Raw genomic sequence first — 12843 nt, 5'->3', positions numbered from 1 at the left:
TTCCAGCTTCTGTCTTCTTTCATTCGTGCCTTTCTTTACTTCATCTCTTTGTTTTTTTTATTCTTTTCACTTGCTTCACTCCTCTTTTTGCGTCACTTTCCACCTCTCCTATTCCTCCCTACCATAAACATTAACACTGGTTAGATTTGTTCAACACAGAAGCAAATTATAGTAGGATAGTGGTTGGCTTTTCAATGAATTTCTGGAACTCTTCCAGACACTGGCCTTCTTCCCTGAGCCACGGTGAATGTATATCTACTCTACAGGGACATTGTTGGAACACAGAAATTTGCATTTTGGAACGATCAACTCACCTCTAGGGTGCATAGCACATATATCACAAACAAATCCACCTCTAGGTACATTTGTCACTTTGGCTGGAATGTGGTATGGATCAGGATTGCCTTCTAAGGGTTGACCAAGGAAAAGTAACTTCTACAATGTCATCTGTGGCCTAGGCTAAGTGCTGGCTGTTTAGGGCTCTTAAGAAGAACAACGGGTTGTAATCTGATGAGTGCCATAGCTCAAGTGCTTATATTGAATATTATTTGTCTCCTGGACACTTGATGTTGGACGGTGGGAGCAGTTGGACAGTGCTAGAGTTAGCTACCTTGCTTCTTTCACAAGTGACAATTCCAGTCAGACGCTAGTGTTGATTTTATTTATGTTTTTATTAGTCGTAGCATGTTAGCCGAAGGCAATCTCAATTGCCAGAGAAAGTGCATTTTGAGCTCTGACATTTCATACCTGCAATTGTCGACCTGTGATACATGCGACATAGACTCTGCAGATACAAATTGCGCATGGTCACTGTTGACCTGCAATACCTGAGACCTGACCCACAAGGGAAATAATGTCTCTTTCTGGTATCGTCCTACATAAGATGCCCTCAATGGGGCTATATCCATAGCTAGGAGGTGCATTTGGTCAAAATTAATGACCTGGGTTCTTAGTATATTTTACTGAGTAAAGATTTTCCAGCAGGCACATTGACCCTTAGGTATAGCTTAGCGGTTAAATGGGAACTTGCAAAACGTTATTAAATCCTTTTCTAAAGCAGGCAATCAATCATTGTTTGCCAGGTTTCTTGAAAATGTTGACCCTTTATGTTACTTCAGTTGTAGCTGATTTAAGGAATGGCAGCAGCATGTGCCTGAAGAATTATCTAAATAAACAAAAATCAAAACCTATTTCAACATGGACTGTTCGAAAACAGCAACACAGTGATGTGCCAGGAGGTTTCTTAGCGGCAAGGATGACCAGCCTACAGAGAAGGGCCTGGGGAGACTTAGTTGAGTACCACGATACGTCTGGCTCTTCTATAATCCTGTTCGCCTCTCGGGGGCACAGATCTATTACAGACTCTTCTCCAATGTTCTTTTAAAAGTGTCACCGGCCTTGAAAGGATGTCCACCCTCCCAACATGATAAATGCTTCCCACAGAATCTGAGGGGCTCACCAGCTCTGCAAATCTTCCTCACCCTCCAAAAACTGTTTCTCTTCTGTTAACATCCACGACCCACCCCCCAAAAGCCCCTGATTGCACCCTCCTTTGAGACTCAGTAGTGTGACAGGTGCAAAGAGTCACGGAGACCTGGAGACTGGCATTTTTATATTTTCGAAGACAAATACCGCACATTTGCAGAGCAGCTTCAAAAGTCCAACCAAAACAAACCTGCTTATAATTTTTGGGATGAATCCCTCCTCTCCACCTCTATGGACGAAAAGCTCCGTCCTTTTATCTCCAGGGGGGTGTCGGGCGTCCAGACCGAGCACAGGAAGGCCCCTCCCACTTCTGCACCGCACTCCAGTGAGCGCATGGATGTGCCCCGCCTCCCCCCTTCCAGAGCAGAGATGTGTTATAAACATACTTGGTTCTCAATGCTCTCGCAGGCCACATCATGTGATGACTGTGGAAGGAAGAATCTCTATTTTTAGGTTGAGCTGGTAAACTGCATCCAAAGGATGCAGGTGTCCAGCTGGAGACCTAATGTTGCCTGTCACGGGGGAAGGAGGACAAGAGGGTGTTACGAGCTTTTTTCCTGGATTTGTGTGCGCGAACGCGCACGTTCCGTCCTGCGCCGCGCCGTGCACTTCCCTCCCATACTCCCAGCAAGTCAGCCTAACGCGCATGCATGCACACAGACACACACACGCGCGCACACGCACTTACACTTACACAGACACGCAGGCACCCAGACAGGCAACCCCCCCCCACAGTCACACACACACACGCATACACACAGACTCCAAGACACATATACGCACGCTCACACACATACACAGCCCGCCGCGCGTGCGCACACACACATGCCCCCCGCCCTCGCAGCCCAGCAAATAACAAGGCGAAGCCCCACTCACCGGCTTCCTAGGTGCAGCGGCTCTCACCAGCAGCAGGACTCTTCCTCCCTTCTTCGGCACCGGGGCGCAGGGTAGGCTCCTGCCTGCTCCGGTGCTCCAAACAATCGCGGCTCTTCCGTGGGAGGCGGGGTAGGCTCCCGCCCTCCTACTTCCTGTTTCCGGTTGTCCCAGCCGGCCTGCCTGACTTCCTGGTCGCAGGCCGGCGGCGCGAGCTTTGGACGGACTGCAGCACGCGCTCTCGCGAAGATTTCCCTGCCCTCGCAGTTGTTGTAAGGTAAGAGAAAACTGCACCGAATGCTTCACTTGGCTCCCTAATGCTTCTAAGCACTGTTCTGTTTTTGTGAAATACATTGTCTGGAAGGACGTTGTCTTTCCTCACAGAATCAATCTGTGCAACCATTCAACAACAACTGGTTCAAATATACGCTATCAATGTTTCAAGCTTTATTGCAAAAGTCACAACATTTTTTTTTATATTTCACTTCTGTTCTTGGATTTTCGTCACAATAAAATACACTGAACATAATTTCACAAAAGTTCTTTAGAAAAGTTTAAGCTATTGCCATTATAAATTACAATAACTTTTATTTAAGTATTAGTTATTTAAAAAAATTAAACGCCATTGTTATTTGTAATATCAATACATCTAAGTCATGTAAATACAAAACATATTGCATTACAAATGCTATAGGTATCACATTTGCGAAAGTTATAACTATTAGCATTGTAAATGACAAAGCTATTAATTTAGCTATTTAAAGAAAAAAACATAAATAAAAACTTTGCCATTTACAATACCAATAGCTCAAACTTTCCTAATGCGAGACCTATTGCATTGCAAATGCTTGTTTTAGTTGGGAAACATTTTCCCCTGTGGATGAAGCCTATTGCCTCACTCCCACCAAATGTTGGGGTGATCTGTTCCCCTTTAATCATGGAAAGGGAATACTCTGACCATTTTGTAGGTTGGCGAATGGTCAGATTGGGGTTTGGGAATTGTGGGCATTACCAAACCTCTAGGACAAGCCACCCTTTCGAATGCTCCTTTCACACACCTTGAGTGGAAATTTTAGCTGAGGATTTATCTGCACTTGTGGTGAATAGATCTACAATTGTCAATCCATTTACCACTACTAGGAATCCTTTTGATATTTCTAGGAGGCATAAAAAAAGGTATTTCTGCCCCCAGCCTTTTGTTCATGACCACTTCAATCAAGGAATTGTGACAATTGGGGCTGAAATGACAGGAACCTCTTAATCACGCATGTGCAGCATTGTCATCTGACTGACTCCTCATATTTTCATTCATAACTTTAAAGTTGCCTACAATTTTTATTGAGGTCTTTGGGTCTATGGATCTGGAGGCAGCTGCTTATAAATGCAAATGCCTCTCTAATTATGCACATATAATGAAAAATCATACCAAGGTAGCAAGCACAGAAAAAAGAGGAGCAATAAGAACAAGCATAGGAATTAATCCAACTTTAAAATAGTGCTTGGAGAAATAAGTTGTAAAATGCCAAGTTTTTCAGATGACGTTGTCAGTTTCCGATTCTAGGAGCATTTTTCAAAAGGGCATGATTTAGAGTACTGGACGTTAGACAGGGCAGAGTTCTAGATTGCCTACAAAGTTACCAGTTTTGTGACCTTTGTGTCTAGATCACTAGCCTAACATCTGCTTTGGTCCATGAGATTCAAGATGATGGTAATAGATGGTCACAGGCTCAGTGCTTAATTTGTAAAAAATAATAAGTGCCAGGGCTGTTGTCAGGATTGGAGCTTGCACTACCCATTGTCCCTGCTAATGCTACACAACTACTAACCATCACACCCTACAACTGTTACAATTCAGACTATTTCAGGGCCCCAAAGCTACAAGAATGGCTTGCACAGCAGGTATTGGTAATTTCTAATCTATATTGAATTCATAAACTGTGGCAGACTGTCATAAGTGCTGGTGTTGACAATTAAGTGCCAAGCACCGGAAACCACGGCTCAAATTAAGCACCATGATCATATGGATTTGGCCACGGATAGACTACAGATGTATTAATGGTCTGCTTGACATATCTGTCTGTAGCAGGTCAAATATTTTTTTTTTCTTCAAATAGTCAGTCTGTTGAAAAACATATTATGGAATGATAAGAAATTCACAGTTTCTCTTAAAACTCTGTTTTCTAATGATTTTTGCACTTATTCTACTTGTTTACTTCTTTTATAGGAAAAAGTAGACTTAGAGTCATACATTTGATCTGTGGATCTTGGTCAAGAAAGCCGTCTCGGATTAGGTCTCATTGAGATACTTTTATTGATCCACAGATTAACCAATATCATCTTGCATTTGTAAAATGTGGTTTCTGGGCAATGTTGTTCAGCGTGCCAGAACCGTGAGACCATTTAATTCAGTGGAGTAGGGAGTTCTATGGCAGAATCCTATATACTCAGTGAGTAGTATGCCTGTAGTGGGATGAAGTGGTAACTCACACTCGGGAAGTAAGTACATTTCTTTCATACTTCATGTAGGAGTAGCATACGGATAACCACTCTCCAAATCTCTGAAACAGTCTTAAGAATGTGTTGCATCCTTTGCTCCATAAACAAACTCCAGAACTTCATCAGTAAATTGCTTACCAGACAAGGGGCACAATAGCATCTCAAGTCAAGTCAGGGACATTTGTATAGCGCACAAATCACATCCAAAGAGTCTCAAGGCGCTTGCAGATGGCTCTGATCAGAGGGGGGCAGGACAGCTAGTTTGTAAAAAGCCAGGTCTTTAGCTTCTTATGGAAACAGCTGTGTTCTGGGATAATGCGGAGATGAAGGGGCATTTTATTCCACGAAACAGGAGCTAGAAAAGGAAACGCGTGGCCACCGTTTCTGGAAGTTTGTATTCTTAGAGGTGTCAGTAGGAGTTCATTGCTGGATCTGAGTTTTCTTTGAGGCTGATACCATCTTAGTTTTTTAACCAGTATCTGGGGCCTCTTTCATAAATGTGTCTATGAGCCAGGCATAGAGTTTTAAAAAGGATTTGCTTTTTCACCGGAAGACAATGGAGGCTTCTCAGGCATGTGGCTGACGAAGTTCTTCGAGGGAGGTTAAGAACTAGCCGAGCTGCCGTGTTCTGAAGAACCTGGAGCCTGCTCAGGTGATGTTCATTTATGGAGGCTAAGAGCGCATTCCCGTAGTCCATTCTGTTTATGATTAGACCCTGAACTAGGGGTTTCTGGGCCTGAACGAGATTCCACTTGAAAATCTTCCTCAGGCTAAGCATTAGTCCGAAGCAGGTACCTATGATGTGGTTGATTTGTTTTTCCATAGACAGTTTATTGTCCATGTAGAAGGCCAAATTTCGAACTGATTCCTTAGGCAATGGACAGCTGTCTAAATTAGTTGGCCACCAGTCATGAGACCAATGTTCTGCCGCTTTGCCGAAAAGCATAATTTCTGATTTGCTGCCATTTAACTGGAGGTGATTGGTATTCATCCATTCCTCGACATGAGTTAGGCCGTTTTTGAAACGCTGTTTGGTTTCATTCGGATCAGGGCCCAGTGTGACTAAGATCTGGGTATCGTCGGCATAGGACAGAACCTCAAAGCCATAGGTTCTAATCACTTTGGCCAGTGGGGTCATATAGACATTAAAAAGCATTGGGCTCAAGATCGAGCCTTGTGGAACGCCCATCTTAACAGATCTTTTGCCTGTTCTGTTTTTGTCAATCTGGACTGCTGTTGTGCGATCGGATAGGTAGCTGAAAAACTATTTTAGGGCATTTCCTCTGACACCAATCTCCCACAGCCGTTGAATTAGGATGCAGTGGAGATAGTGTCAAAGGACGCGGATAGGTCGAGCAGGACGAGGATGGTTGACTGGCGTTTATCCAATGCCAGTCTGATATTATCAGCAACCTCGACCAGCGCGGTTTCTGTGCTGTGTAGTGCCCTAAAACCAGATTGCAAAGGGTCCAGGAGTCCATGATTTTCTAGATGCTCACGAGCTGTTTGTTGACAAAGGATTCGAGCATTTTTACAAAATATGGAAGCACTTAGTGCTCGCCTGGCCAATTAGTCATGTGGGGATGGCAAGAGCTAGAGCGCTAAGGCTGTCAATCTGCACACTTGAATCAAAGACAAACCTAACATGCATCCCTTTGACGATTATTGATATGTTTTGCAACCACATAGACGAACCACACTATTTTAGTGGTATATAATGTGGAAATGTGCGTTCATGTAACTGTTACTGTCCATTAACAACATTTGAAAAATGATCAGTAGAGATTAGTGTTGCATGTTTTGTTACTAAATGGAAAGACTTCTAAAAGAGTGTGAATTTGTAATAAATCACCAGGGTCTCTGCACACCTATGAAATCACCATTTAAAAAAATTAATTCAGACATACTGGAAAACCTTTATTTCTTCTGAGTGTCTTATAATTGTATTGCCTACTACACTGTTATGCATTTCATAATTCTACACATAACAGTGGGATACAAATGTCAATTAACGTACCCTCCATTTGCTTTTTGCGAAGTTCTTTCGGATTTGAGCACTGACAGACTCGTGAATATTTTTGCACAGAGCAGTATCACCAGCTATCCTGAAATAGAAAAGAAGGACAATTCTAAGCAGAGAATGTTAGAAATAAAGAAATACACAGTTTCAATATTTTAAGGAAGAAATTGAGCAAACAAAGTTTTCCTTTCATTTTTATTCATTTGAAAAAAAATAAGGTAACACAAAATGTGTGCATGTCATCAGGACAAACGTTAAAGATTTAAACATTTACATGGGTAACTATTAATCAGGAATAATTGTGCCATCTATAATGTTTTAGTTTCTCATATCTCAATTATAATGAGGGTGGAGTTCATTTTTCGACGTGCCAAGAGGTTCACTATTTCATTCCACAATGTTATTGCACTGGGGTTGCCTGTTATGCTTTTAAATTCATCGATTTGGGGTTATGCCATGTGCAGTTGGGCTTTACCTCAGCGGAAATATACTCCAAACACCAAGGTTCTGGTTATGAATACAAAAAGAATTCTGTTTTGAAAGAAATTCTCACTTTTACACAGATTCCAAATTGGGCAGTATTTTACCTTGAGCTAATTACACATGTATTATTTGCTTATGTAAAAATTGACTATACTATGTTGTTTGCCCATAAGTGTTCAGCAGAGAAAAATACTTTTGTGGGCAAATAGCTCAGAATTCCTGTGTGGACACTGGAACTAGTTCCAGGGTATGTACATTGTAGCTTTTTTCCCTGGAATACCTTTCAGGATGCAGATTTCTGTATTTCAAATGATCCTCTCTAGGTATTACGTGTTGTGAACCTGTGGGTAAAGATCATGACATTGCAATTTGCAACTTTCTATAGTCCCCAAGGAAGCCACATTATTGGTATTTTCAACAAATCCCTATGGCTCAATGACATATTAGGTTTATTCACATTTCACATGTCCCCGAATCAGGTTGAGATATATATATATATATATTCGCAAATAGCTCCGCAGCACCTCCGGCAAGCTTGCTCACCCACACCAGCGAGAGAGGAGACGGACCACAGGATCAGGTGCAAGATTTTATTAGCACAGAAAAACAGCTACGCGTTTCAGGCTACACGAGCCCTTGTTCCCGCTGTCAGTCATTTTAAAATGTCATTGCTTTTTGTATGTGATAGTGCCAATACACACCCCAAACAGTGACTTAACAGATCACATGGTCATGAGCATAGAAAACATACTTAACAAAGTAAGTTAACTAAAATATCTCATATCGGTTATCAACAACAAAATATAACAGCATAAATGCATAATGTGGTTCATATATAAGAAAGGTATGTAAGATACTAGATATACTAATCATTAATGTACACTATTGGTGGATAAATCCATTAGGTACAGATGAAAGATAATTTTTTCAAATATATGCACATATAATTGTTATGGGTTACAACATATTGTGTTGGTCCTATGATGTTAATGGTTAAATCCCAAATATCATCAGCATATTACGCTGATACTATGATGTTGATGGTTGAATAGCACACATAAAGATAACACGATCACATGACCACGATAAAATCTAAAGTATATAGTGCGAAAGCAGCCGATTTTTAAAGTGCAAAGAAGTAGTGCAAGATTTAAAGTGCAAGGAAGACATAAAGTGCAAAATGTCTGATTGATATATAAGAAGCGTATCAATATATTAAACACAAATTTGTTGCAGAGCCCTGCAACATGTGTTAAAATCTTATAAATTGTCTCTTAAAACTTATTTATCAATACAGAAAAGAATTCAATGAAATCTGAGGAAATAAATAGGGAATATAGCCATAAAAAGGCTAGAAAAACCATTGAAATGAAAAAAGGGGGATTCTATATACACTGTTTCATAAAACTCATCATAAATTTCATATTTTTGTTTTTTTCTCTTCTTTTTAACCTACACATGACAATATGAACACGTGATCAAAAGGTGATAGTATATATACACATAGGTGAATATTAAATATATATAGATATAAACATATACAAAAGTATATAAAAACATCTATATACATATATATTACAAGAATATCAAAAGGTATCAAAAGGCATCAAAAAGATATCAAGAATATCATAAATAATAAAAACATGACCTCAAATTCATCATAGGCAATATAAATACAAATACACTGATAAGTATATACAAACAAGATGGATCTGTATATGTAATATTAGTGTTACCATTTTACAATTACCTATTTAAAAGAAATGACATAGATTTCTCAATATTAGGGAACCTATATATTGGAAATTATTAATATTATGACTTATTGTTAGTTGGTAGTAACACTAACCATACTACTATGTAAAACTGATGAAATGTAACACTGATTAAAGAAAATAGATCAGGTTATATAAAGCTGTGCATTTCCTCAATATTGTTTAATCTATTGGGCCACTTACTGTCGAACTCTAAAATCATCCTAGTTTCAAGTTGTCTTAGTAAGCGCTCTCGATTGCCTCCTCTTTTCAGTTTTGGAATCGATCCCACCACATAGTATTTAAGACAGTTCAAATCCTGATTATGGACATCTTTAAAGTGGCGAGCTACCGGGTAGGCGTGATCATTGTGGAGTATTGCCCTGAGGTGTTGCAATATTCTCACGTGCACCTGTAGCTTTGTACTTCCTACATAATTTAAGCCACAGGTGCACGTGAGAACATATACTGCAAATTCCGTTTTGCAATAAAAATTGCCACGGATTGGTGTTTCATGTGCATGAAATGGAGAGGAATATGCGGCTTTATTGATACCAAACTTGCATGCACGACATGTGGTACATTTCCTAAACCCCCTATTCGGTTGTAGCCAGGATACTTTTTGTTTTGTTTCCGGTGCTGCCTTATCCAAGGTAGACCTCATGTTCCTTGCTCGTCTAAAGGTGATGTTAGGGGTATTGGGAAGTTTGCCACTAAGAATTGTGTCTGTCAACACGATTGGCCAATTTTTATTAATTATGGCTCGTAATTTTCTATCCTCACTACTGAAAGTGGTGATAAGTCGTGAACATGTATTAGCATTGTCTATTTGTGGTGTTGTCACAGGGGTCACGTTGTTAAGTTGTGTATTTACATTAGTTACAGGAATGTTTTTAAATAAACTCTCCCTTGGTCTTTGTTTAGCCTTTTGAATAGCTCTTTGCAGAATAGTGTCAGTGTAACCACATGCTTTGAAACGTATAACCATTTCTTCCACACACCGGTCAAAGTCATCTGATGAACTACAGATTCTCTTCAATCTTAAGATTTCACCGTAAGGAATGCTTGATATAAGATGTCTCGGATGCATGCTGGAAGCATGTAACGTAGCATTGCCAGCGGTGGACTTTCTGTGTAGGGTCGATTTGATGGTCTCATTGTCTATGTATATTTCTACATCCAAAAATTCTATTTGGGTTTTGCTTATATGGGATGTGAAATGTAAATTTGAGGAGTTAGAATTAATATCTTCTATAAACCTATTTGCCTGCTGCTCATCACCTTTCCACAAGATGAAGACATCGTCTATATAGCGTAAATAACAGCAGACATGATTATCGACCCAATGTTTGTGTTCCGTCAACAGGACCTGCTTCTCCCACCAGCCAACGTGTAAACACGCATAGCTGGGGGAGAAGCAGGACCCCATAGCGACTCCTCTGAGTTGTTTGAATAGTTCAGAACCAAAGGCAAAGAAATTATTATTCAGGCACCATTCAATTAAAAGAATGATCATTTTGTTGTGCTCATAATACTCAATACTTCTGCTAGATAAGTAATATTTGATGGCTTCTAGTCCCTGTACGTGACTGATGCTCGTATACAGTGATTCCAGATCTAGTGTTATTAATAACATATCTGCACTCCATGTCAAGTTTTGAATTTTACATACAAAATCACTCGTATCGCGAACATAGCTCGGTAACTCCTTGACAAAATCTTGCAAAAAATAGTCTATATATTGTCCTACATGCTCGCCCATACTGTTGATGGCAGAGATGATTGGTCTGCCTGGAACGGGATTCACGAGCTTGTGAACCTTGGGAATAAGGTACAATGACGGCATCACAGGGAATTCAATATTCATAAATGTATACTCTTCAAAGGAGATAAGTCCTTCCCTACGCCACTGTCCCAGCATTTTTTGCAGTTTGTCTTTGGCTTTTGTATACTCTTTTTGATTAGTCTTTTCGTATCAGTTAGTATCACTCAATTGTCTTTTGGCTTCCGCAATATAATCCTTTTTTGGCCAGATGACCAGGTTGCCGCCTTTATCTGAATTTTTGATTACAATTTCACTGTCTTCTGCAAGTCTCTTCATTAATTTGTCATATGCTCTTGTCATGTGCAGATTTTTCTTTCTCTTTTTATTGTTTATTGATTGATACAGTTTCTTAATGTCGTTTGTGACGCACTCATGAAATACATCTATGCAGTCTTTAGGCATCATAGGCATGAAATTGGACTTAGATTTAAATGGACTTAAACCAGCTCCTTTTTGGAAAATGTCAATCTTGTTAAGTCTCACTTGTGTAGCTTGATCAATGTCTGAATCAGCAGGGTCTAAGTTGTCTTTTAGATCATGCATTGTGATGACAATTTCCGCATCAGATGATTGAAAAGGGACCGAAACAAAAGGCTCGCCATTATCTATATTAGTTTGCATTACACTTTTGGCGGTTTTTGAGGCAAAGTGTTTCTTTAACTTGATCTTACGAATGAAACAAAAAACATCCACTCGAGTCATGCTATAGTTCATACTTTGTATGGGACAGTAGTTAAGACCAATCGATAAAAGCTGTTCTTCTGCTTTGGTCAAAGTTATAGTTGATAGATTAATTATGGTTTTATCTTCTACCATCTGTTGCTCCAATTGCTTTTTTTCTTCTTGTTTTGCTGATTTTTGTTTACATCGTCGTCTCCTTTCTTTTCGCCTTTTGTTTCTTCTTTTCTTGTTTGTTGCCGCGTCAACATTGGTCGTGACGTTTGAAGTCTCTCTTCGACTAAAAAATCCAATTCCTCAGCTAAGTCTAATCTGGTTACCGGAAATTGGCTGGAAGAAAGTGATTCGCAACTTGAGCCACTCGTTAGCAAAATCGTATCAGTGCTGGTTGTATCATCATTATCCTCATTTTCCGCATTAACTGTATTATGTACTCCACTTGTAGAGGCATCGCTTGTGAGTACGTTGGATTTACTCTTACTCTTTTTTATTACTATATTCTTGTTTCTTCTGTGCATTGTATTTTCGAGAGAAAGTGAAGATTCTACCGTGATTATAATCTTCCTCATCACGGGCAAATTTATGCGCTTTCCTAATTTTTATCTTTTCCTCGTGCTTTTCCAATCTAACATTCATGGCATCCCACATTTTCTTGTCTCATTACTTGTACCCTTGTTGTTTATCTCAGTTGTTAGCCTATCAATTTCTTCCAAAATTATGTCCCGGTCAATGGCTGCATATTTAATTAAGATATGTACTGATTTCATTGAAGCTGCCAAATTGTTTTCCCCCACTCTTTCAACATGGCAGGGTTGGGGTTGTCAAAGCTGGGAGCAAGAAGGATTCGTAAGCCACGAGGAACTCTTCCAACTTCAGCATATTTACTTAACGATTTGTGCTCCCACCATTTAGTTATTTCCGTTTTTTTATTCTTCTCCAGATTTTTAAATAGCGTTTTAATGTTCATGGCTGCTGCAGCTTGTGAATTTTCATTAGACGTTTTGTTTTTTATCAGAGTGTTTGATGTTTTATTAAACATTTCCTCAGCCGCTGCTTCGCGCTTTCTCATTGCTTCTGCTGACATAATTTCTGTGCTGTGCTTTTTAAGAAAACGACCGACTTAAATTCTGACGGGTCTAGATGGCGTCCTGTCCTTAACCTCGCTTAACCTGAGTGCAGTTTTCTAAATCACTCACCGTGTAACAGTAGTCTTCAAGCCGTAGGTCCTC

At 39.9% G+C, this 12843-nt stretch overlaps 1 protein-coding gene across 1 annotated transcript in view; it reads right to left on the bottom strand.

Moving 5' to 3' along the window:
• The window catches only part of CAMK1D (calcium/calmodulin dependent protein kinase ID), a 1511583-nt gene that overhangs the window by 30195 nt on the left and 1468545 nt on the right, over positions 1–12843 (bottom strand). The window contains exon 9 of the mRNA XM_078674169.1: positions 6872–6959. Within this exon, the coding sequence (XP_078530295.1) occupies positions 6872–6959 (88 nt within the window). The remainder of the gene's footprint in view (positions 1–6871; positions 6960–12843) is intronic.

Source organism: Lissotriton helveticus, chromosome 1_1 (genome assembly GCF_964261635.1).
Source record: "Lissotriton helveticus chromosome 1_1, aLisHel1.1, whole genome shotgun sequence".
Classification (NCBI taxonomy): domain Eukaryota; kingdom Metazoa; phylum Chordata; class Amphibia; order Caudata; family Salamandridae; genus Lissotriton; species Lissotriton helveticus.
This window is presented reverse-complemented; position numbering and strand designations above follow the sequence as displayed.